Source organism: Diprion similis, chromosome 10, assembly GCF_021155765.1.
Source record: "Diprion similis isolate iyDipSimi1 chromosome 10, iyDipSimi1.1, whole genome shotgun sequence".
NCBI lineage: Eukaryota > Metazoa > Arthropoda > Insecta > Hymenoptera > Diprionidae > Diprion > Diprion similis.
The window spans coordinates 17,988,473-18,013,004 of NC_060114.1; the positions used below are offsets into that span (position 1 = coordinate 17,988,473).

Consider the following 24,532-nt stretch of genomic DNA (forward strand, 5'->3'; position numbering starts at 1 on the left):
ACCCAAGAAAAAAGCGATTCTAGCGCAACCTATCGTTACGTCATTGAACAATTTTGGATACAAATGAGGATCCTTATGCCCGCCAGATGTCACTGTGTGGAAGTTGCAACTGATCGTAAACCGTCGGCGAGGAGAAGAAGGGGGAAACGTCAAGTGACCATCGTCCACGAACATGATATGTTTGGTTATGTTTATTCAGTAATGAAAATATGGAAACTTGTGTACAAAACAAGAAATACATGACCTTTGACCTCATATCAGTATAAAGAGCACAATCTCATATATGCTTGAAGAAAATTTGCAACGCTGTCAATATCTCGCAAACATACGCCAGTGGATATATTACAGTATGGCATTAGTAGTTCGCACTGCATACTTTATCATTATGGAACTGAATAATCGATGAAAAAAAATACAGAAGCCATGGAGACGGACACGGAAAACGAGGTAGGAATGATCAACATATTTCTGCACAATATGACCCGCTGATATTTTTCCTAAACCGGGAAACTTACTTTTCATTCAGAAAAGTAGGAATTATCCGAACATAACCTAAAAGTTAATATTCATATATTGAACCAAATGCGTGGTTTGACGCTCCGTCAATCTCTCGTGATTATATTTAAACCTGACAGGTGAGACGGATTGATCTTTTTTGTTTCCGTTTCGTCTCTTTTTCATTCCGATTCGTTGTCTCGACTCGCGGCGGGGGCGGGATATTTGAAAATATAAAGAACGAAAATACCATTCCTTTGTAGGAAAAAGCCGTTCTTGAAGCAGAAACGGTCTACCTGCTCATGAAAAAGGGTTTTCCAATTTCGAGAAATGTCCGTGCTCAATGGATGCTGGAGCATTTAAATACCACGATAACAATACAGCGACCCGGAGCCAATAACGAGGAAACACCAGAGCTGGAAATAATCTCTGTACTACCTGTTGAACAGCCGCCGTCATGGCGAGGAGAGACGAGCTATCGGTACCAGTACAAAATAACAACAAACACGTCGCTCGTTTTCTTAGCTCACAAGTATAGAATCGTAATCAGTCTCGATTTGAGCCCCTCACTTTCCACTGTTGTAAGTAGAGTTGGAACCTGCGACTCGACACTTCGATCATCACCGCTTTCAATTCACTCGGTTTCAGGACATTCAACACGGTGAAATAGTGATGGACGAAATTTACATGGCTACCAAACGGTGCCTGGAGGGCATAACGCGACCAGTGAGTATGCAATTGGCTCATATTCACGTAACGAAGCCCAAGCTTTGCCGAGTTCTACCATTATAGAGATCCTGGGAAATTGAAGATTCTATTGTTCGTTACAGTTTGTGGTACCCGGAAGTGAGCGTGTGATGAGGCCTGAGATATATGTGACTGTGATAGCGCACACCCCATTTTTTACAAGTCCTGCGCAGCAAGTTTTGGTCCAAGGTTGGCTGCTGAACATGGAAAATGTGGCGTTGCTTACACGTTTCGTTGAGAAGCAATTGAACATTCTTGAAGAAAGGGTAGCTCTGGTCACGGCCATAGCTAATCAACAGCTGGAAACACTAAGGTCCGAGAGCGAGCGGCTAGTAGGTGGTCTCTTCGAGGAAGGAGGCACATGTGCGGGTCAGAGTAACAGCAACTCCATAACGAATATATCAATGGTATCTCCGGAAGCCAGTTTCATCAATATGCTGCGGTATGGAATGCTCGCTCTCGCCCTTCTCCCAGAATGTAGTTGTGCTAGTGAGTAAATGTATTTCATATAAATTAGGTTGAAAATAATAACGGAGCGAGACTTATTGTTAGTGGAATATAGAAAAGTAGGAACACCGTAGGAATACTGTTTAACTTTCATTTATTGCTGCTTGCAGATCTGGTTGTGGTGTCGGATGGTATTGTAGGGGTGACCGATGTGCATGTTCTGGACTCTCTTGTACAGCAGTTGCGTGCATCAACAGTGGCGTGCAGTTTTTTGCACGTGGGAAGCACCTATCACCCTCATTGCTCAAATGCTCTAGTCCCATACCAAGACCTGCTCCATTTCCTGGCAACAGCTACTTTAGGCACTTACATGACATTCGTACCGCAGGCCGTAAGTCATGCTTTCCTTGTTCCAAATCGAACTTATTCGAGTCCACCTCAAAGACAATTAATTTACGGGTATTTTCGAACAGAATTTCGACGAAGAAGCAAGGATGAATGTTTATCATAGGAATTTTTTATGCTGGCAACTATATCGAACCGCGTCGTGTGATCCGTCCCAAATGCAGCCTAGGCCGAACGACTGGCATACCAGCAATCCATCGTTTCACGGAAACAGGCCGCCGCAATTGCTCAGAAAGAAACAGATAGACGACAAAGTTACTTGCACCTTGAGCAGCCTTTTGTGCTGTCGACTGCGCGAAGGATATCTGATCAAGCGTGTCGGACTGAGAGACAATTGCTTGGAATTGTGCTTTGTTCTGCCTTGGAAGACTCACGTGTTTTTGGAATATTTGATCAGTTGTTCGTGGCCCTCAAAACTGCTGCCTGTATCCAACACTATACATTACACCATTACCATTGAGGGTGAGCGCGCTGACTGATGTTCAAATATTTTCCGTCACGTGCAACTCGACAGTTTTTATTTTTTATCGAAAATTAACATTTTTCCATTTTTCTCAGCACCGTACGAATTCCTTCACGACATTACCTGTGTATCGAAAAAGCCCATCAAGTCGCAATACCGCCAGAGTGTTGTTTCCAGATTTTGGGGAGCTCTCGCTTCTTTGACAGATAGTGACGACATGTTATCCCACTTCAGTTGGTTTCCTGGCTCAGGTTGGACTTGGTACAACGTCCCTGACACAATCAGAAGCGGGATGCCTGTTTTCTACTTGCCCACTTATCCGTTAAACAATTCCGTATTGTTGAGGTGATTGATTCAAATATTAATACCAAATTAGCGATTAACCCTTTGAGTCACACATTATTGTGTTAACTCAACTCTTATAACAAGATGGTATTCTATAGTTATCGGGATCGCTGATATCGAAATAATTAATCTCGAGTATTGAAAACCCATTAGTATACCGTCAAAAATATTACAAAACTGTAAAAAATATATTGCAAAGTTCTCTAAATATACAAAAAATAGATATATAATAGGTGGTAAGAATACTTGCCTTTATGACCCAACGGGTTAAAGAGCATCAGCTAACAGCATCGTCATCTTTTCAGCGACCCAGCTTGTTCATTGTTTGGACAAATTTGGCGACCGGTCGTTCTTCTCGATCCGTCGCAATGGTCACGTTGGATGCATTCCCAAAGAATTGCTCTGGTACTCTCTCACGACAGACCATTGCCACGTCATCTTCACCTGGCTAATCAGAGCGGAAGGTTCCAAAGTGTTCAGTGTCGGCAAGCCGCGGCTGTTTTATACGCGATGCTGAAAAATTGGGCGACATTCGTGCTCGTCGAATATCACACATATGTGCAATTCATATTCAAGGAAATTGACAAGCCACCGGTGTCGTTTTCGTTAATACGAGTCACCTGCAAGCCCCCCTGTGTAGTACTGAATATAGCTTTCGCTGGCGGGACAGAAGGCGTCATTCGGCACAACGTGGTCGTCGATTTACTCGAATGCTTGTCAAGATTGACGCTGCCCAACCGACCAACCGAGCAGAGGGAAACTCCGTGCTGCATCATCCTCAGCAAACCTTTGGAGCGAATTTTAATCAGATACGAACGCGTGCCGACTGACCTGAACACCGTCATTTTCCCGGATGGCACGCAGCCTATTCCTGCCAGATTTTCACCCGTTCCTGGCGGCTGCTTGATCACTACTTTGTCGAGGTATCTCTATCACAGCAGGTGGTTATGGGCTGTAAAGAAACCAGTGATTCAAACAGTCCCGAACGTCGCCTGGCCCAGGCTAAACGTCACCGCAATTGCCAGGATACTATCGACAATTACAAATTAAGTATATTGCTCTATTTTCTTCGTTTACGTAATTAGGAAACTTCGGTGTAATTTTGCAATTTTTCTCTCACAGAGGTGAAATCTAATTTCGTACTAGGTATTATTTCTCACCCACAAGAAGAAGGAAACTTACAGTAATTTCTTTTGTCATCAGGATGAGGCTCACGGAAGGTTTTAGTTTCGCCCATTCGGCTGCTGGAATAATCAATATGGTGCTCGAGGTGCAAATGCAAGGACCTGCCAACGATAATGCAATGCATCCTTGCGTCATTCAGTACATTCTGTTTCCGCCTCATACGATAGCGCCGCCCTCGTCCGAGCGAGACAGTGGATCAGAAGAAGACACCGACGAAGGTATGTGAGGAGATTGTAAATGAGGGACAAAATTCATTCTGCGATAGATTGTCATCGTTCTGTTCATTCACTTTTTTAAGGCACCGGAGACGGAGAAGCTGGAACCGACGATGTGGAAGGTTGCGGTGACTTCCAAATAGTTACAGAAGTCTGGATCGAGCCTCAATGCGGCCACACGATGCTTCCTATACAACAAACAGCCGCATACATGCACGCCTTGCAATATCGCCAGATACCGGATGCGGTGAGTTCATATTCAATCCTTGTATCGCTGTAAAATTTTGGTCCCCGCATACAGGATTCAAAGAATAACAAACAATTGTTGATTCAATTTAAAAATATTCATCTTTTGGAAATAATTCTCTATGCGGTGACTAGAATAGAAACATTTTTTTGTCAAGTGTGATACAAAGAGGTCCTTAATCATGTATTTCGAAAATAATCTGTGTCACAGTTATTAAACGTGAAGGTGATTTTATTCGGTGGTTGGCGCTTTCTCCGAGTAACCAATAATTATCTCAAGTGGAATCGAGGGAAATGTTCGTAATTTTTTCAAAACCAGTTTATCTACAGGCTTATTAAAATTACTCGAATCTTCTTGCGTTACATAAGAAATTTCCGATAAAATCCTTATGCCCAAAGAATTAACCGGGTCGATTGATTCATTCGAAGCCAATGCGCACTGATATCATAAACCAATTTCCTCAAGCCAGTCTCGGAGATATCATATCTCGGTTCATTAGTTACACAACCTTCTGACAATACGTCTGATTACTTTAAATTGATAAGAAAATTATGGCACCTCATCAAAAAACCTACCAGTCCCCTCACACTCCATTTTCGAAACTGTAACGTCAACGATCCTAATCGACGAATCCTTGAATACATCAGATTGCGTCGTATTTTTATTTGCGAGTGTCAGGATTAAAGTTAGAACAAATTGTTCATTGATTGCTTTCTTGTTTCTTGTATGATTAACAAAAATCAGCTAGAATTAGTTGGCCGAAAATAATATAGAAAAGTTGAGTTTCGTTACTCAAAGCATAGACAAAACTCTTGGCCACCAATTTACATGTATACACAAGATTAGAATGGTTAAAAAAAAATTAAAAAAATGGACTGTTTTTTAATTTTTCAATGTCACATGTTTGATAGTCGTGGGAAGAGGAAATGAACCCTTAATATTAATATTTAGTGGATCCTGACAGGATTTTTTTTGGTTTCCCATTTAATTAACATAAAGAAATAATTTTAGTTGTTTATGAATTTTGTAGCTCAGTAACAACGAAGCAATGCACATAAATGTCCGATACATATTATTGTAGAGAATTTAACGCTCTACAAAAAAGATTTGTTATAATTTTTTGCTAACTAAACTCTTTCAAAAGTTATTCTAGGTCAAAGTTGAATTGATGTAAAAATTCACTTATCGTAACTTTTTTCAAGACTAACAGTTAGAATACTAAACTTATTAACAAAATATTTTAGGTTGTTATTTTATTGTTTTTTTTCTTGTAAATCATTTCAACCGCTAAAAATCATGTCATTCAATTAATTGTTAACTTAAGCAAACTCAGTTTTTCTTAGTCATGAAAAAAAGTGAATTCTTACATGATTTCAACTTTAACCTTGAATAACTTTCGAAAGAGCGAAGTTGACAAAAAACAATAAGAAATCTTTTTTGCAGAGCACTAAATATCCTACAAAAATATGTATCGGACATTTATGTGCATCGCTTCGTTACTGAGCTACAAAATTCAGAAATAACAAAAATTATTTTCTCACGTTAATTAAATGGAAAATGTCGAATTGCGTTCAGGAAACCCTAAATATTAATATTAACGGCTCAAATTATAACCGGCGTCTAATTTCCTCTTTCTACAAGTATTAAATATGTCACATTGAAAAATCAACCGGGTCGATTTTTTTAAACCAATCTAATATAGATACGTGTAATTGAAACATACATGCGTACATGAAATTTTTTTTCCACTGTAATAATATCGCTGGTTGATAAACGAAATGAAAACGTGCAAGCTTGCCATGCTGAAAAGTATTTCCAGAGTTCCTTTAGCCAGGAGTTATCTTAAGCTGTCTTGATAAACTGTGTAATCAATAACATAAAAACTTATCCGGGCTAGTGGCGTTCTGAAGTGGTTTATTTTGTCAGGTAGGTACGTCTACCTATCTATCTCTCTGCAAACATTAGCCGCGCAGTTACCAAAGTTTGTGCAGTCTATTGGTTTTACACATTGAATTTTGTCCACTGGTTCATCCCTTGCCATAACTCTCACCTTGCGTAACTTACTTACTTTCACAGATAAAATTTAACTCGAATCTTACGCCGCTTACATTCACATAGTTTTTTTTTAATGCCATCAAAGTGTTTCCGATACTGACTAGGGTATATTAAAATACACGTGCTTTTCTCTTAGCAGTCGATTTAGTAAACTTTTGTAACGATTATTTTTAACTGAAAATTCTCAGGACGCGTGTAACAATAAAGTCGATACAATGGCTAAACCGAAACTGCTTACAGTAAGCGACAATTCTAATTGATTGGAATAATTACAAGAACGCTTACTAATCTGCAGTCGAGTTGCTTCATTGTATACTCATGATTCGTATTAAAAAAGTTTTCATCTTTCGACGTCAAGTAAAATGAAACCTCAAAATTATCTTTCATCGTTTTACCTCGTCTAATTTCTTGCTCATGTTTATAATCATATTTCATATATTCATCAATTGTACAGAGTTGAAATACGGAATGAAATGAATTTTCATGTATATCGTTCTTCTCGGAATCGGTACTACTCAGAACCGTATCCACCTATTTCAGACTTACATAAGTGTAAATAATCAACTGAAAGAATCTCTGCAAAGAGATATCGCCTATCTACAAAGTCGACCAGTGTGGATGACGATAGAAAGGTTCGATAAGCATTGAGTAATTATTTTTACTCAAACCTCGCTCAGCTAATTCGCATTTTTGTTAGTCGAATAATATTGGGATCGTTCGATTGTACTATGCTTAATAGAGCTCCAGGAAAGCTAGTATTATCAAAGAAAAAAAAAAAAGAAAAAAAAAACAGACAAAAAATCGACCATTCAGGCAAGCGAAGACTGAATTTATCGTTCGAATAAATCAATATGGATCACCTTAAATTCCGTCCTCGCCGCAAGACACGTTTAAATATTTCCTAAGTCGTTGCCTAATTCTCTTGGCCAAGCTTTAGCTGATACCGATATGTACGAAATGATATCTAATCACCGGATCACCAATTCTTGGTCACTGCACTACGTAGTACATACGTACAGGGTTTTCTCCTCTAAAAATAGGTCGCAGTAATTGCAACAGTTGCCGGACCTTCGTCGCCTTGGGAAAAAAAAGTAAAGAAAAGAAAAACGATTCCTCTTTTCGATCTTTAAAAACACCGAGTCTGAAGTACTAAACCTTTCGGCAATTCGGTGTAACGAGTAGAAATCTCTAACGCACGTTTTATACTGATAACAACTGACCGTGAGATATTTACAAAAGTGAAATAAATTGCGGTACAGTTGTGTCAATATATGACTCAGAGATTCGTAGACTTGAAACTGGCACGTTTCAAAGAAAGAGAAACTGACGGTAAGCGTATAATTTTTATGTAATAAATTAAATTTTCAATTACCGTTCGTCGATATTATCAAGTTTGTGATAAAAATCGTGGAGAAAAGGCGATGATGGATTTTGACCCAGCTAGGCGTCCGTCGTGTCTTATCCTTATCAGTATCGAGGTGGGGCTGGTTATCGACTCCAGGGACCCCGAATGGGGTTCACCTATCAGTTGCAACAGGTATAAATAGGGCCCAGATCATCACCTGGGCCCACTAGTCGTCCACTTTTCAATCCTCCTCTTTTATCGTCGGACAGTACCTATTTCTTGGATATCGATATCGATGTAAACTCCGTTCTGCGAGCTCGATAATCCGTGCAACTCGTGCAAGCAAAGGGACGTCTCTCGTCGCAACTCTTCACGCCGCACCGAATGGTTTTATGTGTTGGACAAAGTTTATCTTCAACCAAGAACGAACAAATGAAAGTGAATTATTTACGAATAAAGAGCGGAACAACGAAGAGGTGTTGCGATACTTTAGCTTTTTTGTTTATTATTTTATTCTCATTCGAATCGATCAGTGCATCGCATAGAAGCAAATGTATCAAACTATTATTTATCCTCTCAAGCTATTTTCCAACTTTAGTCGCAGATGTTATCATCTAATTTTGTCGAAAATTTTACTAAAATCGCTGAAACCATTTTGAAATCTGTAAATCAGCGTTACAAGATAATCACAAGAGAATTGATTGTATCCAGTAATGCAAAATAAAATCGTTAACTGTTTCCAGTCTTTATATCTTTCTCTGGTGTCGATTTAACATCAATACTTCGTTGTTCTGTCCATCTACTCGTCTCTTAGTTACTACCCGTATTCTTTTTTTTTTTTTTTAGTAAGACTCTTCCCTTCTTCGCTATCTGAAAAATTGGATGGATTTTGGCCAAAAGAATATGTCGAAGTAAATGTTGTGCTGCGTTGTGCAGGTGGTGGTGGTCATCTTCGTCTTCGGAAAATTCTTCTAAAAAAATCTCTGATCCTTCGGTTCCTGGATAACAACACGCGTGACTTTTAGTTGGAAGTGGGGATCTAGGCAGTGAGCCACTGAGCTCCAAAAATCTGCCAGATCTAACTCTTCCAGCTCACAGTCATGCGACTTTGCCTCGGCAGCTTGGCGGTCTTGTTATATTTAGAGGAAAACGAACAGCAGTGTAAACCAACGGTCGATAAAACGATATTTTAAACATGCGGTTCAAAGGAGTGACGTACACCAATTCTTCCAAACTTATCATCGATACTATTTCGAAGATAATCTAGCTCAGAAATTACCGTTAAAGTAAACTAAAAATCTAGTCAAAGTTATCCAAATTCTGTGGTAGATTTTGATTCGATTTCTTTCATCCTTGTGTTTATGATTTAACTTTTTTTTGTTATGAAAATTATGCGTCGTGTATTATCTATGTGGTAAGGCCCGCAAAGACTTCCATGGACTCAAAATGGCTACGCAGTTTCAATTTCTTTCCATCAATTTTATCCGCTATTCGAAACATCGGATTAATTTCGATCTTAATTCTTGCCACGGTTAGTACTACTCACGCGGCCTTAAGGTGAAATTCCAGCTGCACTAAAGTTGAAATAACGTAGGCGGCGAGGTTCAAGTGGAGTAGTGGTCTCTTCGCTTTGTGTTAAAGTGAGATTCAACTCCTCCAACTTATTCCTGGCTGCCCTTAACTCCGCTAACGGAACAGATTCCTACCGCATCCGTTCCAGAGGAACCGATTACTATTTACTGAAAAACTCAAGAACTATCTTTACCGTGTTCAGTATTGTACTGAAAATTATTTACTTTTTAATTCGACGTTTGGGACTCCTGCGCTTATTGACATTGTAAATATCTACTCGTTATTAACATTAACAAATTTACTTTACCTTTAGTTCGACGCTATTATACTGCCTTTGTTTATTATTATCCACGCCTGTAAGAGTACCGTTGTATGCAATAAATATTTTTCTCTCACGGATCTACCCGATTACGCTGTTTCTCTTTTTCTTTTTGCCTTGTACTGCGTTTAAATAAACAAGACGAAAATATTCAGACGGATTAAACATCTCCCAAGATTTGCTTCAGGTTACGTATAGAAGCACATTTATTGTTCACCCGCAACATGTATTGATAATTTTTTAATAACTGTGACACTGATTTTGACCATCAAAAGCAAGACCTCTTGTATGTATGTATAGACAATTGTTTACTGTAAGAAACTGATGCAATTAAAATACCCTAAAACCTTTCCTGTTTTTCCATGATTATTTCAGATAGCTCAAGTTGACGAAGAATGCATTAACGCGCTTCTGACTCTGGAACAGTTGAATTTATTAAGTCAAATGGTTTTAAACGAGGCAATTGGCGGAAATATTCAATTAAGCGGAGCTTTGACTGCGAACCAGTTGAATCAAACTAGCGCCGGATCAGCAGCTGGCAGATCAACGAGAAGGCCGAGTCCTGCCGAGTGTAATCAAGAACTATCTAATGCCAATGATCGAATTCGGTCGATACCGTTCACTTTCGACGTTTTGAACATCTTGCCCAAGTGCCAGCAAGCAGAGCTCTTGTTTTCCGTATTCTCTGATGGTCCGTTATCAATTAAGAAAATTCAATAACTCTTTATTTTTGCACCAGGGAATTCATACCTTAGCATCGGAATCCTTTCTCAACTTCAGAGCGTTGCATGTGCCTAAGATTTTTCGAAAAACTTGCGCACTTAGAGAATATGAGAATAATCCTAAAATGGGTAAATCATTTTTTGCCGTTCAAAACCTTGTTGTTAACTTTTTTGGTAACGTATCGTCTTTAGGACCGAGCGGCGAGGAAAGAGAAGGAGCCAACAAGTGTTTAGTGGAAGGGCTCATAGAGCACATTAAGCGGCTTCATAATAGAGAATTGATATTTACCGCTGACGAATCGCAGAGGTTTACCGAAATGCTGTTAGCACGACCTCGATACGACGCTCCGGCGCTTAGCATTTCACCACATTTAGGCAAGTTTAGTCGATTTTAAGTACGGCAAACTTTATTTGACGTATGAAAGATTTTTGTTTTTCCGTACAAGACTCGATAGTTGATCGAAATTTGTTATTTCAGGCAAAGAACACATGAATGGATCAATGACAAATTTTCGAAGACCGACCTGGAGATGTTTTGTTAAGGGTATCAGCGTAACCCACGTTATTATCACGATACTTCCCTCGTCGGAAGAAGACTTGCGTTCACTTTACTCCCCCAACGAGCAGAACAACCAGAATAACAGTCAAACGGATTGTACGGACGAAAACGATCCACTACCAATTAATACCGGAGATTATGAAAAAAATTTGACTCCTTCGCGATCCGTAAAAAGCGTAGGTAGTTCTTACGCCTTGGACGTATGCTCAAATCTCTCCAGCCCAACAGCGACTATGCTAAGCACACCGAGGCCCAGCGAACGCTGTGAATCTGCTCTAAATAACTTTAAACAAGGACCACCTCTGCCCATATACGTCTACGATTGTCCGTTAGCAATGCTGATCGACACTCTGGTCAACAAACTGGACGCTTCGCGGGTCAAAGATATTTACCAGGACCACACGTATAAAGCTGGACAATTGGTCGGAGAAGATTTCATCACCCTGAAATCAGAGGCCGATACTAAACCCTCTTCTCCAGAGCCAAAGAGCGACGATTCTGACAACGTTACGGGAGGTAATGAAACCGCAAATTATTACACATTTTTCAGATGGACATAACGATGGAATCTATATCTAGAGATTTTATTTCAGATCACAAAAGCATGATCGAGCATTGCAAGCTGCTTCACTTGGCTCATTGTCAGTGTTACGTTGTCGCTGTGTACAAATCACTCGCTTCTCAACGTCCGTTGAGTTATCAAGACATGGAAGCGGCAGTTGAACAGTGCGAAGAAGCGCTCATAGAAATTAACATAACAAACTATTTGCGCTCAGTTTGCCGGCATTTAAGTTCAGCCACTGAAACCGATCCAGAATCCTCTAGTTCGGCGCTGTCCTGCAATGATGTGCAGCACCTTCATCAATTGATAACAGAAAAGTTTGCCAAAATAATGAACAACGCTTTCAGAGCTGTACCGGCTCATTCGGAATTTTATTTCTGCTCTCTACACTGGAATTTCGACAAAATGGTAAAATATCAAACTGTTTCTTCGCCTTCGATGAATATAATATTCAACACAGAAAATGTGACTTTTGATAGAATCAAGATATTAACATGTATTGGCTACATACTTGTGTTGAATATTGCAATTTTTCGATAACATAGGTAGAATTTGAGCAAAAATAAAAATAACACGTCTAGGTAGGTTGTATAATAATTTTGTTTTGTTTCTAAAGGTTTAGATTTTTTAACTTATTAGGTTGTTAATTGAAGCAGCTGATGATGTTTTTTTTCTTCTTTCGTTTAGGAGAGAATGGACCTATTGAGGTGTGACAGTGAAGAGGACGTGGAAGGACTGGTTTTCCACTCAGAAATGATCGATTGCAAGGCAGACCATGGAAACGAAAACGGTACTGGTTCAACGCAACAACCTGAAGCCTTAACGAGGTGACTGCAGCTAATGCATTAATATCTTTTTTTTTCGTCACAGGAAATCAGTTGAACTCGACGTGGCCTGGCGCGAGTCTTCAGGACGGGAGTAAACTTTCCAGTCTAGCGTCGACCCAATCGTTGAGCTGCGATTTGATGGAAGACGACAGTTCTAGTCAAGAACAACCTCTTTTCTTGCAGCTCAGCTGCTCGGTGCATACGCGATCCAGTCTATCGACTACCCCGGTAAAACTGCTGCCGACCTGCTTCACAGATATCGTGGAAAAGCTTGAAGCTCCGCTTGAGGAGCATAATCCGGCAGAGATGAAAATAACCCTGGATATAATATGCCTCAACCTTCCGAGGGAGGTTCTAGATGTGAGTCTGGAACGCAGTCCGGGGTTGAGAACAACTTCGTTTTGCAGCGCCTCTTCGGTTGGCAGCACTACGACAAACAGCGAAAGCAGTCCTGATTACGACACGCAAATGTCCGGGACCGACGCTTTACAGGATAGAATTCAGCATTTACCCAGAAGACAGCACAACGCAGTCTGCACGTTGGTCGACGAGATCGAATGGCTGCTGAGGGACGAAACTGCGACCGCGCTGCTGGATCAGGACGTTCCTACGGCACATACCCTGAATCTTGTCGCGAGGCATGTTTCCGAATCCACTGGGAGGCCAAGCTGTTCAACGGATAAAGTACCGCTGCAGTTTGTCTTTCCATCTGAACATTGCAGCCCCAAGTTTCTGGAGGAATTGAGGAAGTTGGAAATCGATCGGTACCGCATCAACGAGGAAGGCAGTCTCTTTTATTTTACCAAAAATAACAACTGCAGTAACGACGCTTTAGAAATTAACTGCGAGTTGAGTAACCGGGAGGAAAATGTAGCACCAAACGGTGAGAAAACTTTTTTTTACGTATATTCATTGAATGCAATCGGTCAAGCGTGTATAGATACTAACTAAATATGTAGACGACACGTTCCAGGAAGATGCAGCAGAACCACAACTACAGGATATCGAACCCAGAGTGAGCGGAACGGATTTTGGAGACCCGCCAGGATGTCATTCGGAGATATCTAGCGCGGGAGAAGGCCAAACTGGAACCGATGACGGATACGAAGGAGATAGCAGCGATTCGGAGGACGATTGCCACTGGTTGGCCGATCTTGACAAACGACGAAATCGGATGCCCAATTTTTGGCTTATATTAAAAGTCGAAGATAATTTCGTTTACGTCTACTTTCATTGCAGGTACGAATCCATCGAGTCGATGTCTCGATTCTGTGTATTCTGATTTTGCATCTGACTCCAGGTTCCTGGAACTAGCTTCTCCTGAGGTCGATCGTTACCGACAAATCCAGAAGATGGTGATGTCAGAAATAAAGGCAATATGCCGACGGGTGAATCAGTACCTATTACTGCAAAGCTTGCACGATACACGAACCTGCGATTCCTTGCTGGAACCAGAATCGAACGAAGACTACGTGTGGCGAGGTGAGACGGGCAGTGAGTCAGGCGCCACACACCAAAATCAAGTTTTCTCGATCAATATGTCGCCAGGCGTGTTCAGGTGCCCGGTAATATGGAAAGTCCCATTCTGCCTTCATCCGAGGCTGAAAACTGGGCCAGGGAAACCTGGACTTTCTCGCGGAATAAAAGCTCTCCACGCAGTGTTGAATCGTTTTTCCGTGAACAATCGAAGCAACATGTTCGTCTATCAGGAAAACAACGAGAACGTGTTTTACCTGAGATTGCACGAACAGATAAGCGAGGTCAAACCGCTGCAGAATAAGCTCTCGGAAAGTCATGAAAAATTAGTCGTCTCTAGGAGCAGCAGCATCACCTCGCTATCCCAATCCAAAGGAAAAGAAGGAGATGTTTTGGGGACGAACGATACTCGCCCGAGGGTCCGATCCTTCGGTGAAAAGGAAAGTGACCTACTGAACAAGCCTGACGATCTGATAATCCTCATGGTTCATGGGATTTCTGACGCCGGGCCTGCAGTAAAATGCGAACTTGTTCAGGTTCTGCAGAATCGTCTCGACGACGCCGTGCTGGAAGTTTTGTCCATCATGCTCGCCAGGAATCCTGTGTGCAAGTTGACCCCAGCGGACGTGCACTTCATTCAAAAACAATACCAGCCCCCAGAGAATGTCGTACAGTTGTTAGTGCCGCCGCATTGTCTGCCTCATATAGAAGCCTTGGGATACTACCTGCAGCAAAACCTGCTGCAATTTTTGCACAATCCAAAATACACCGACTCGAAAAACCACAATCATTTTCAAGACTACACCAAAGATTCTAGCAAAAGAGTTCCTGAATCTGACATATTTTTGTACAATCAAAGCCAGTCCAGCGGCAGTAAAGGAATCGCTTGCATAGCCGTCGGGATCGTCAACTCCAGCGGGGAATTGATAACAACAAGTAAACAGGAATGGCTGGATTCTGACTTTCCGAATCCGTTCAAAGTCGAGCATTTCCAAGGAATTGTTTCCAGCTCTCTGTATGACGGCAACTTACAGCCGGATTTGTCCCCCGAGGCGCTGATCGAATTCAGAATTTGGAAACAAGGCCGTGTCAACTTGGAATCTTTGACCCAAAAATTGCGTTCGGCAGCCAGGCATGCCACTTGGGATTTAGTCACGGAATACAAACTCTTGCCCACTGTTCTCATGGAAGAATTGCCCAACGAAGTATCGTTTGATTGTACAGTAGCGCACAAAGAAACCCAGACGCCAGTGAAGAATAAACAATCCAAACCCCCAATTTCGGACACTATCCAGCTGAACAGGTACGAGGTAGGCGAAGACGGGAAGCTCCATGAGGTCTATCGCACCACCCTGCATCACTGGTTTCAGTTTGCTCTACAGATCAACGTACCTGCGGTGAAAAAACACATAGTCGTCATGCAAAGGAGACACCCGATTCCTGTCATCGCTAAAGAACTGCAGAGCTTGATTCGCGGTCACGCACCTGACACGTCTTCCAGGCCCTTCGTCTTATCCAGGCGTCAGCCGTTCATCGATACCAGCCCGCCTCACGAAGAGATTCACATGACGAAATCTTTTCACATGTCAGAAAGCACGGAGAGTGTCAACAGCTCTTGGCTGTCCGTTGTCAAGGATGATAATAGCGACCGAAATGTATATGTACCGTGCGATTTAACCAGGGAAGATCAGAGTCCGATAAAATGCCTCTTAGTTGCCAGAAATTTTTATCAGTGGAAGGCTTCGCACAGCAAAACAATCGAACCGGAAATGTTGGTGCCTAAAGGTAAGCCAACGCCTCAGTTGTGCTCACTCTTTCATCATGCGTATAAAGAGATTCGAGATTTTTACGATCCGTTTTCATCTTACAGATCAAAAATTACTCCAGAAATTCAACCCTCTGATTTTGGACTCCAGTTTTGTTCCCAGACAACGCCTCCTGCTTGCTAAAATACAGAGCGATAACGTGAGTGTTAAATATTTCCGTTTTATCCGATTAATTCTGAGATTTTCATAATCACAAAATTATTAAGGAATTCTATGAGTCTCTAAAAATATCTTACAGTTCTTCAAAATTGAAGGTCTCTGATTTACACAACTTGAATACTTCGAAACTTGTAGCGCAACATATTGCCCGATCAATGATTTTCGAGGTCTGTGCAATTTACTTGCATTCTTTGACTTACAGATTATTCTCTACATGTACAACTGGTCGAAGGAACGTTCCGAGAAGTTGACTAAGCAAGTGACGAATCTTGGCACGTGGCTGTCGTCGAGATCGAGTTTATTTACGAACATAGCGATGCAGAAACTGGGAATATTCCACCATCAGCCAGCACCGGCTTTCCCTCAGGAGGACAGAAATCCGTCTTACTATCAAATAACCGACATGGAAACTCTGACGAAGTTTCCAAACGATTTACACAACGACGGTAAAGAATGGCCTCGAACCTCGAATCGCAGCAACCTTGGAAAAGCAACAACCGTGTCATGGAATCCTCGCATCGCTCAAGTCCTTAGGGACGCTAAACCCAGTGGTCCACACCCAGTGAATAATGCGACAGATGCGGTGGTGAGAGCAGCTTATCGTCTGCAAGACGTGCGTCAGCGAGAAAAAAAAGCCAAAGGTAATGTATCCGGGATTACGTATTGAAAGTATGAAAGTTCTTCCATTTTGCACCCGATTCACAATCGACGATATGTTTTCTGCTTCCAGAGGACTTTAAGTGCCTTGGTGAAATGTGGCAAAGCCGCGCAGCTACTTCCAATATCCCAATCTCGCAAGCTACTTTAAATCTGTTCAAGCAGCACTCTCGACTGATTCATTACTGCCATACGCCACTTCTCTTTCTACCGAAATGGCGACTGCAGTCAGCCGCCAGCAGAGACCATTCTCTCTCTCAGCCTCCCGCCACGCTACAATCAATGGTTCAACAACAGTCTCCTCAGAATGCTCAGGCTCAATCCAAAACTGCAAACGTCACTTCCAATGCAACGATCACCGAGTGGCATAGAGAGCTGTGCACCACCATGTTGATGGAGTATAAACAGTATCTTCAAACCTTGGGATTCAACTCAGTCAGAGTCGAATCTTCCAAAAAAGTGTAAGGAATTTTTGCTAGTTGTTTTTTTTTTTTTTTTGATTTCACTGCCTTTTTTGATGTCTTTGTTAAATGTCAACTCCATCGATTACAGTAAACAAGGCCAGAATCTGCATCACACATGCTACCTGCAAAAATCTATGCTAGGTGGTGTTTTGTTGTTCGAAGTCCTGATGCGTGAACCGTACTTCATAGCCAAGGTGCGGGTGATCGAGTGCAGCAGACTTCAAACAAAATCAAGCAGTGCTCTGGTAAATCAGGTGAGTCGTCGGGATAAGTTTCACTGAAAAAAGTCGGTTTCACTTTTTGGTAGAATTTTTTTTTTTTTTTTTTCATAGCGAAAAATGACCGTAACGACTGTATAAAACGCAACTTCAATAACAGTCTCCTTATAATTATTGTTACAGTTTATGCTCAGTTTCGTCGATGCCTGTGACAAGGTGAAAATTGACATGCATCTTCATTCTTTTACGTACGACTTTCACCTGCGCTGTATCCATTCGTATATCGCTGGGAACGGCTTGTGGTCTCTGCGAGAAGACTATGACTTGACGCATTTCTTGGACGATTTTATGAAGTACTACAGCAAGGCTCCAAACTACGCTAGAAATCTCGTCTACAGCGGTGAGTAATTGAACTTTGTAAATTCCCAGCCGTTTGTTGGTGTATTTATTTTCATGATTTGCCTTGCAGATACGGTTACTGTGAGTAACTTGGCGACGCCGGCGCGAACCTTGTACTCGTATCTTCTGTCAAACGAGAAAGCGTGCGGTATGCAAGTTTTGGGTATGTCGCGCGATTCCAACGAAGACAAAGAAAGCGAATTCGTTTTAGTAAGACTCCAGAGTACCCCTTTGGTCAGTTATTGCGATGCGCAGGATATGAAACACACCAACGACTTTGATATCACTCTAATAGTATCGAGGCTGGAGCAGCCACCGAATTTGGAAAAATCTGAGATAACGTTGAAGTACTACTTGATGCTAACGAGGAAGAGGGAAGTCTACCCGAAGAAGGAGTCCCAGAACAATAAGCTTGGAAAATTTCGCACAGTTTATAGCATATCACGATCGGCCAACAACTCGCACGCCGAGAGTCCATCAGGCTCCAGTCCAGTCTCGCCTGTACCGTCGCTACAACATAAAACTTCGAAAACCGAACTGCTGACCAGCTCCGTTGAGTCGAGCGAAACCCAAGATGGAGCTAGCACGGAACTCGGGGAGCAGCTCAAGACCGACAGCCCAATTGACGTAAACAATTCTCTAGCTCCGACTCCCCCACCAGTTCCCAGTTCACCTTTGACCCAAAATCCAAGCCTTCCTAACGCTCCTGCCACCACGTCGTCGCACCTGGTACAAATTCGACAGGAGTCCGTCAATTACTTGGGGTACTATTCGTCGCACGAACAGCTGATGCAACAAATGATCATGTCCCAAGCGCACGCAGCAACGGCAAAGATCACGACTATGATAAAAGACGGGGCTCTTCAATGTCGAACGCATTTACTCTGGAATAAACTTCTCGAGAATAGATCTGTCATGAACTATTTCGAGTTTACCGAACTCTGTACGCTGGCACAGGTTGAACCGCTCTCTAAAATTGATCCGAGGCTCAGCCTGTTGCTTAGTCAGCCTTTGACTTGGTACCAGGCTCTTGCCAAAGTCTTGATGAACAAATACCAGGATCATCATAAACTCTTCAATGCACCAGATGGCAATGTTAACCATGTTGTTGTACTTCATCCGAGTTACCTGCATGCGTTCATGATGCTGACCATAGATCTGCACACTTCGCGAGGGGTGAGTAAAAGATATCAGCGCAGCTTTTCTTAGGTTTGAAAATTTCCTGTTTTTGGGTGACTTATGAAATGTTTTCAGGAATTGTGCGCGGTGTATAGAAAGCCTGCCGAACTTGTGACCTCTTCGTTTAATTTGGGCGATGTGTACAGTTTGATAGAAGGATTTGTAAATGTGTGCTGTTTTCATTTGTGGATGGGACTTTGCAGCCAATAACTCAAGTATCGTAATATTAGAATTCACTATGGAATAGGTAATATGATTGAGCATTGTACATAAAGTGGAAGCAGAAAACGATCGACAGGATATTTCTGATTTTCAGTGTCGAGTAGATGTAATTATTTGATACCTGTAAAATTAACATTATTATTATAATGATACTTGCCACTTTGACAAAGATGTAATAATTTATATAGGTATAAGTATAATTAGCATCAACTCTAAAGGGTTATAAAAATTTCTGAAGTAAAACAATCAAAAGATAGAAGAGATTAGTAGAGATTTATATTCTTTGTAAATTAAAATTGAAATTATGTTAGAGAAATTGCCTCAAATTCAGATGCCTATTAGAATTCTCGATATTTGTTTCTCGCCATAGAAAAAGACTGTCGTCGTTCTATTATTTCTTATTTAATTTTTTAAGCATTTTTATTGTTTTATATAAAATCGTGGTTTTTTAAATACAAGCAATAGTTACAACGAGACTCAATTTATAGTAAATTTCATTAGTAATAGAAAATGTTGGTTACATTTGCCACTACATGAAATTACCAAAAAAATTTCAATTAGAAAGCTATCTTATGCGGTCTTGTGGTTCAAGTTCTAAGCCGTAAAGTTTACGAAAATACACCAAATCAAAGTTTATTTCAATTCTACAAGCACGATAAAATTTTTTAATCCGTGTAATATACGCACCCAGCTGGATCAAGTATTAGTTGATATTGAAACTTGATGAAGAGTTCATAAAACGAACGTTGAATTGCAGGAAAAAATAATATATAATTTTTATGATTTTAATGCGTACTTACTTTACACCAAAACTATTCAATGACATTTACTTCTGCAAAATAATAACTCTACTTACCACTGCCTGTATAATTTAAAATGTAAATAATAAATATATATATAGGTATATATATGTATATATATATATATATTTGTTTTATCAAATTCGTGCCGAGTATTATTACACTGTTCCGATACCAAAAATTTATCATCGTTCTGAGGTGAAGAAATTATTTTAATATCTAATAATTTTTTAATTTCAGGCAAACGAACATTTTTCTTACGAAATGATTGCTGAATTTATTAAAATGTCAACAATAATTAAGGATAGTTAATAATATAATTACATAAGTTAAAGCTCTAGATGGTAAACTTTAGTTAGGAGTCATCTTCGTGTATGCCAAAACGAAATGATGATTTTTGGCCAGACTTAGCATCAGTTATATTTACATTTAAACTGGCCTCTGTTAAATCTGTATCGACTTTCAGCTGAGCTCCACTTTCAGCCGGTATGCAAATCTGAAAATGAAAACGAAAGATCAACGATCGGACAAGATGTTTGAGCGAATGTACACATTTGAAAAATATTTATTCGCGGACAACTGCTCTTGGCTTTGACCAAAGAAAAACAACAATATGACAAAACTGAGCGGTCAGAATTTTGTATTACATAAATGCTTACCAGTCCGATTTTTTTTTGGCTTGCTGCATCCTCCGAGTCTTGTTCGTATATTTTGATGTTTATTTTTCCATCTTTAACCTCAGGTACTTCAATACGTGTTTGTAGCTTTATAGGTACGACTGTTTTTGCCGGTATAATAATAGGTTTGAGTTCCTCAATTTGTATGTAAAGGGGTTTCTGCAGGGCGTTTACTTCCATGTTTGTAGATTGTAAACTCTCGTCCCACATTCCATGGGAAAGCAGAAGGGCTGACTGCATAGCCGCGCCTATCGCCATACATTCGTCAGGGCTCCATTTTCCACTGCACACTTCGCCGTTGGAGAAAAGGGTGCCAATTTTCTCCTGAAGTTTGGGAATCTTCATTGTACCCCCGCTGAGTATGATCTTGCTTATATCATCCGTGCTCAGTTTTGTTTCTTTCAGTATTTTATCGATGGGCGCGATATACTCCGATATGTTTGAATTTATCAAGTTCTCAAAACGAGCTCTAGTTATATTATAACTAAAATCAACTCCGTCGCACAAAGATTCGACGAAACAGTGCGCTGTCGACATTGTCGACAAAACATGTTTACACGTCTCTGCCGCTATATTCAACTTTGACATTGATCGCCTGCTTTCCATTGGGTCCAATTTCCATTTACTCATAAATTCACCTGCCAAATATTCGGCTAAAATTTTCGTCAGCTTATTACCACCCAAATCGTGGTAGTACGACGTCGATACAATCTGGTATATGCCACTGACTACTTTGACCAACGTGATCTCACTGCTCACACCTCCTATTCTGTAGACTAGCACGTATCTGTAAAATAAAATTAATGATAACAAGGTCCTTGTATAATCAAGAGTGAGCCTTCAGGCTTGTGAAATTAACTACAAACCCTGATTCCTTTCTGTCCTGACCAATCCCATAGGCCAAACAGGCGGCAGCAGGTTCGCTAATAACTTGTAGAACTCTGAACCCAGCAGAGGAGGCAGATTTGCTCCACATTTGAATGCTAGCAGGATTAAATCTGAGCGGAACGCAAAGCACGACGTTGTGCTCATTGTCGTCATGTGCGGCGGTAGTAGAAATACTGTACATGGCCTCAAATATTCTAGTTGCGACTTCGACAGGGAGTATTTTCTCCATCCTTTCATTCCTCTTTATTAAATATTGTACTGTGTCTTTCTCCTTTATTATTTTACAGGTGCTACTCTTTACTGCTAACTCTAGCTCCGTCTCGTCCATATTTTTATTCATCAATCTCTTGTTATTCAATACAGAGATCGGACCATTCCTGAAAAGACCGGCCTTGGCTGCCAAGCCGATCACCTGAAAAATTGTGACAGACAGACTTTACAACGCTGTAATAGGATGGCTTTATAAAACGTTAGAAGTAGGAGAGCGAATATTTCGAGAAAAACTAGCGAAGGAAAGGATGCGAGAACAGAACCTAACCTAAATACGTTATAGAATGTCTTAAAGTCGTATTTCACCTCTTCGGTTTCGTTGAAGGCGACCACAGCCGCGGTGACTCGCTCACCGGCTTCGTTTGCGACGACATCAACGTTGTCATCCTGTGAAAATTTATCGAATCTGGTTATTGAAGTGACGTTTTGGCTAGGTTAGAACGAGGGAGCGCGTCCATGTGTCATACATGCGCTAATCTTCCAGTGATAGAATAGTTGGAACTGACTGGTTATTATGACACGAAAATGCGCTCCCCGCCCTTCAACAAATATCCAATTACACTAGGGATTATCCAGTCACAGTTTACCTTAAATATCGCCAAACAGGCTGAGGTGTTGCCTAAATAAAGACCGAATGCGGCTACCGATGCCATGTTTGTACATTCTGTAGTAGCACGAAGCAACGAGATCGGTTCAGTTACGACACCGTGGCTTCGACTTTGCGAGATCACAGATCATCACAGATGCCGGCGAAAGATGCTGCGACCTTCTTTACCGACAGTAGTCTGTTAATTACGACTAAAGGAACGGAGGAACCGAAATTAGAATCTACTGAATCGACTTTGCGGGTCACAGATGCCGGCGAAAGATGCTGCGACCTTCTTTACCGACAGTAGCCTGTTAATTACGACTAAAGGAACGGAGGAACCGAAATTAGAATCTACCGAATTGACACGTAAACACAGCGGTTGCCTGTGCCTTTTTCGCGAAAACATGGACGATCAGTTGCTGGTACGTTAACTAGTTAAATATGTCGTTTCCCAACCTATCATTTAAGATCAAACAACCATCCGCGCGCTGATAATTTCCCGTGACATTCTCATCCACTTGCATACGGTCGTCGAATATTTGACAGCTTTTAACTGTGTCGCTTTCAGCCAACCTAACCTAACCTAACCAAAGAATTTCTACCTAATTTATTTCGAACTGCGATACCCGTCAAATCTGATTGTTTCTTCTGTTTTTTTTTTTTTTTTTAACTAATGCATCGTACTTGTTGAACAACGTTTTTTTAGCGACATGTCTTTTTCCTCAGGAACCTTCACTGTATACCGTCAAGGGTATGGTGATACTGGATAATGATGGCAACAGAATACTGGCAAAGTATTACGACAAGAATGTATTTCCAACTTCGAAGGAGCAGAAAGCTTTTGAGAAAAATCTATTCAACAAGACTCACAGAGCTAACACAGAAATTATCATGCTCGACGGTCTGACCTGTGTCTATAAGAGCAATGTCGATCTGTTCTTCTATGTAATGGGCAGCTCTCGTGAAAACGAGGTTTGACATCTATTTTCATGAATTCCTTTCTTTTTGTAAATATAAAGTAAAAATATCTACTTCACTAATTTACTACTACTACTAATTTTCAGTCATCCAGCTGGCTAGAATTTATCATTCACTTCTTTGATGGTGAATAATAATTCTTCATTGAACTCTAAGTAAAGATTTATAAATCCTTTCACGTTACAGCTAATTCTTATGAGCGTACTGAATTGCTTGTATGATTCCATAAGTCAAATTCTAAGGAAAAACGTTGAAAAGAGAGCAGTGCTTGATAGTCTGGATATTGTGATGCTGGCTATGGATGAAATCTGCGATGGCGGGTAAATTTTCTGAGATATTGGATTTCCAGATGATTAAAAAATATTTGTAGGAACTGGGAAAGCTTTGCATGTCACAAAAACAAAAATTTCACGAAACCCACATGAATTGAATCAGAGCCTTACTTATTTTTAATTATTCTACTTACAAATTAAGACATTTCTGTTATTTAGCATTATTTTGGATGCCGACGCAAGTAGCGTTGTGACACGGGTAGCCCTGCGAACAGATGACATTCCACTTGGCGAGCAAACAGTCGCACAGGTGAGAATAAATACTCCTTGTTTCGGTCTTCACTGTCTGCCTTGTCTCTTTTTCCTATATTATGAAATATTTGTCGTTCAATGTATTCCTATCGTGAGTTCTCTTTAGACCGTAATTAATATTTAACGTTTTTACCCTTACAGGTCCTACAGTCAGCAAAAGAGCAACTTAAATGGTCCTTATTGAAGTAATCTAATTTCATAAAATTAATGTTAAGAAAAAGTAAAAAATTGAGCAAGTGCCGTGAGTGAAAGAAAAGAAATATTATATGAACTATTATACCATGTGAATAAACCAGCAATGAGCTTGATTAAAAATCGTTGAAATTATATACTTCAAGTGCCGTTAGATAAAATTAAATGACGAAAAACTTTCAACTTTTCATCCATGTAACATTCTGGTTTTCAGTCAAATATTTTCCAGTTATTTAACGTCGGTGCGATACACCGAATATACAAACTAGGTGGAACTTCTAGAAGATAAGACAAACTACCGTGTTATAATTAACAAATTACCATTTTTAACAATTAACAATTAATCATTTTACTGTCAACACGGTTTCGTTTCAATCAAGCGTGATTCAGAGTTTCAGCCTTCTTTCAATGTTTTCGCTCGCGGCCACCAGTTGGCGCTGCGGA

General features: G+C 40.6%; 3 protein-coding genes across 3 annotated transcripts; 2 read left to right on the forward strand and 1 right to left on the reverse strand.

The window, feature by feature from the left end:
• The first annotated feature begins 140 nt into the window (after positions 1-140).
• On the forward strand, positions 141-20,045 carry LOC124411770 (KICSTOR complex protein SZT2-like). The gene is made up of 25 exons (XM_046891169.1): positions 141-447; positions 759-1,076; positions 1,144-1,221; positions 1,326-1,731; positions 1,860-2,080; positions 2,163-2,556; positions 2,653-2,902; positions 3,208-3,948; positions 4,106-4,305; positions 4,386-4,549; positions 10,216-10,531; positions 10,755-10,937; positions 11,041-11,637; positions 11,715-12,091; positions 12,371-12,473; positions 12,554-13,393; positions 13,470-13,749; positions 13,811-15,771; positions 15,857-15,951; positions 16,174-16,612; positions 16,702-17,089; positions 17,181-17,346; positions 17,494-17,710; positions 17,780-18,885; positions 18,964-20,045. Exons 1-25 carry the CDS (start codon positions 403-405, stop codon positions 19,096-19,098), a joined length of 10,020 nt encoding a protein of 3,339 aa, XP_046747125.1. The 5' UTR covers positions 141-402; the 3' UTR covers positions 19,099-20,045.
• A 22-nt stretch (positions 20,046-20,067) lies between these two features.
• On the reverse strand, positions 20,068-22,478 carry LOC124411774 (heat shock 70 kDa protein 14-like). Its single transcript, XM_046891186.1, has 5 exons — positions 22,333-22,478; positions 22,052-22,132; positions 21,454-21,887; positions 20,570-21,374; positions 20,068-20,406 (listed from the first exon to the last, which is right to left on the reverse strand). Exons 1-5 carry the CDS (start codon positions 22,396-22,398, stop codon positions 20,266-20,268), a joined length of 1,527 nt encoding a protein of 508 aa, XP_046747142.1. The 5' UTR covers positions 22,399-22,478; the 3' UTR covers positions 20,068-20,265.
• Positions 22,479-22,622: 144 nt separating this feature from the next.
• LOC124411783 (coatomer subunit zeta-1) lies at positions 22,623-24,147 on the forward strand. The gene is made up of 5 exons (XM_046891201.1): positions 22,623-22,756; positions 23,061-23,306; positions 23,499-23,632; positions 23,804-23,894; positions 24,038-24,147. The coding sequence occupies exons 1-5, from the start codon at positions 22,739-22,741 to the stop codon at positions 24,083-24,085; spliced, it is 537 nt and encodes a 178-aa protein (XP_046747157.1). The 5' UTR covers positions 22,623-22,738; the 3' UTR covers positions 24,086-24,147.
• The last annotated feature ends 385 nt before the right edge of the window (positions 24,148-24,532 follow it).

Coding starts and splice junctions, on each gene's coding strand:
- LOC124411774 (XM_046891186.1), bottom strand. CDS start 22,398: ATGGCATCGGTAGCCGCATTCGGTCTTTATTTAGGCAACACCTCAGCC. Junction 21,888..22,051: donor CCTTCAACGAAACCGAAGAG/GTGAAATACGAC, acceptor ACAATTTTTCAG/GTGATCGGCTTGGCAGCCAA. Junction 21,375..21,453: donor CAGGACAGAAAGGAATCAGG/GTTTGTAGTTAA, acceptor TTTATTTTACAG/ATACGTGCTAGTCTACAGAA.
- LOC124411783 (XM_046891201.1), top strand. Junction 23,307..23,498: donor GCAGCTCTCGTGAAAACGAG/GTTTGACATCTA, acceptor TTCACGTTACAG/CTAATTCTTATGAGCGTACT. Junction 23,895..24,037: donor GCGAGCAAACAGTCGCACAG/GTGAGAATAAAT, acceptor TTACCCTTACAG/GTCCTACAGTCAGCAAAAGA.
- LOC124411770 (XM_046891169.1), top strand. CDS start 403: ATGAAAAAAAATACAGAAGCCATGGAGACGGACACGGAAAACGAG. Junction 12,474..12,553: donor AGACCATGGAAACGAAAACG/GTACTGGTTCAA, acceptor TTTTCGTCACAG/GAAATCAGTTGAACTCGACG. Junction 13,394..13,469: donor GGAAAATGTAGCACCAAACG/GTGAGAAAACTT, acceptor CTAAATATGTAG/ACGACACGTTCCAGGAAGAT.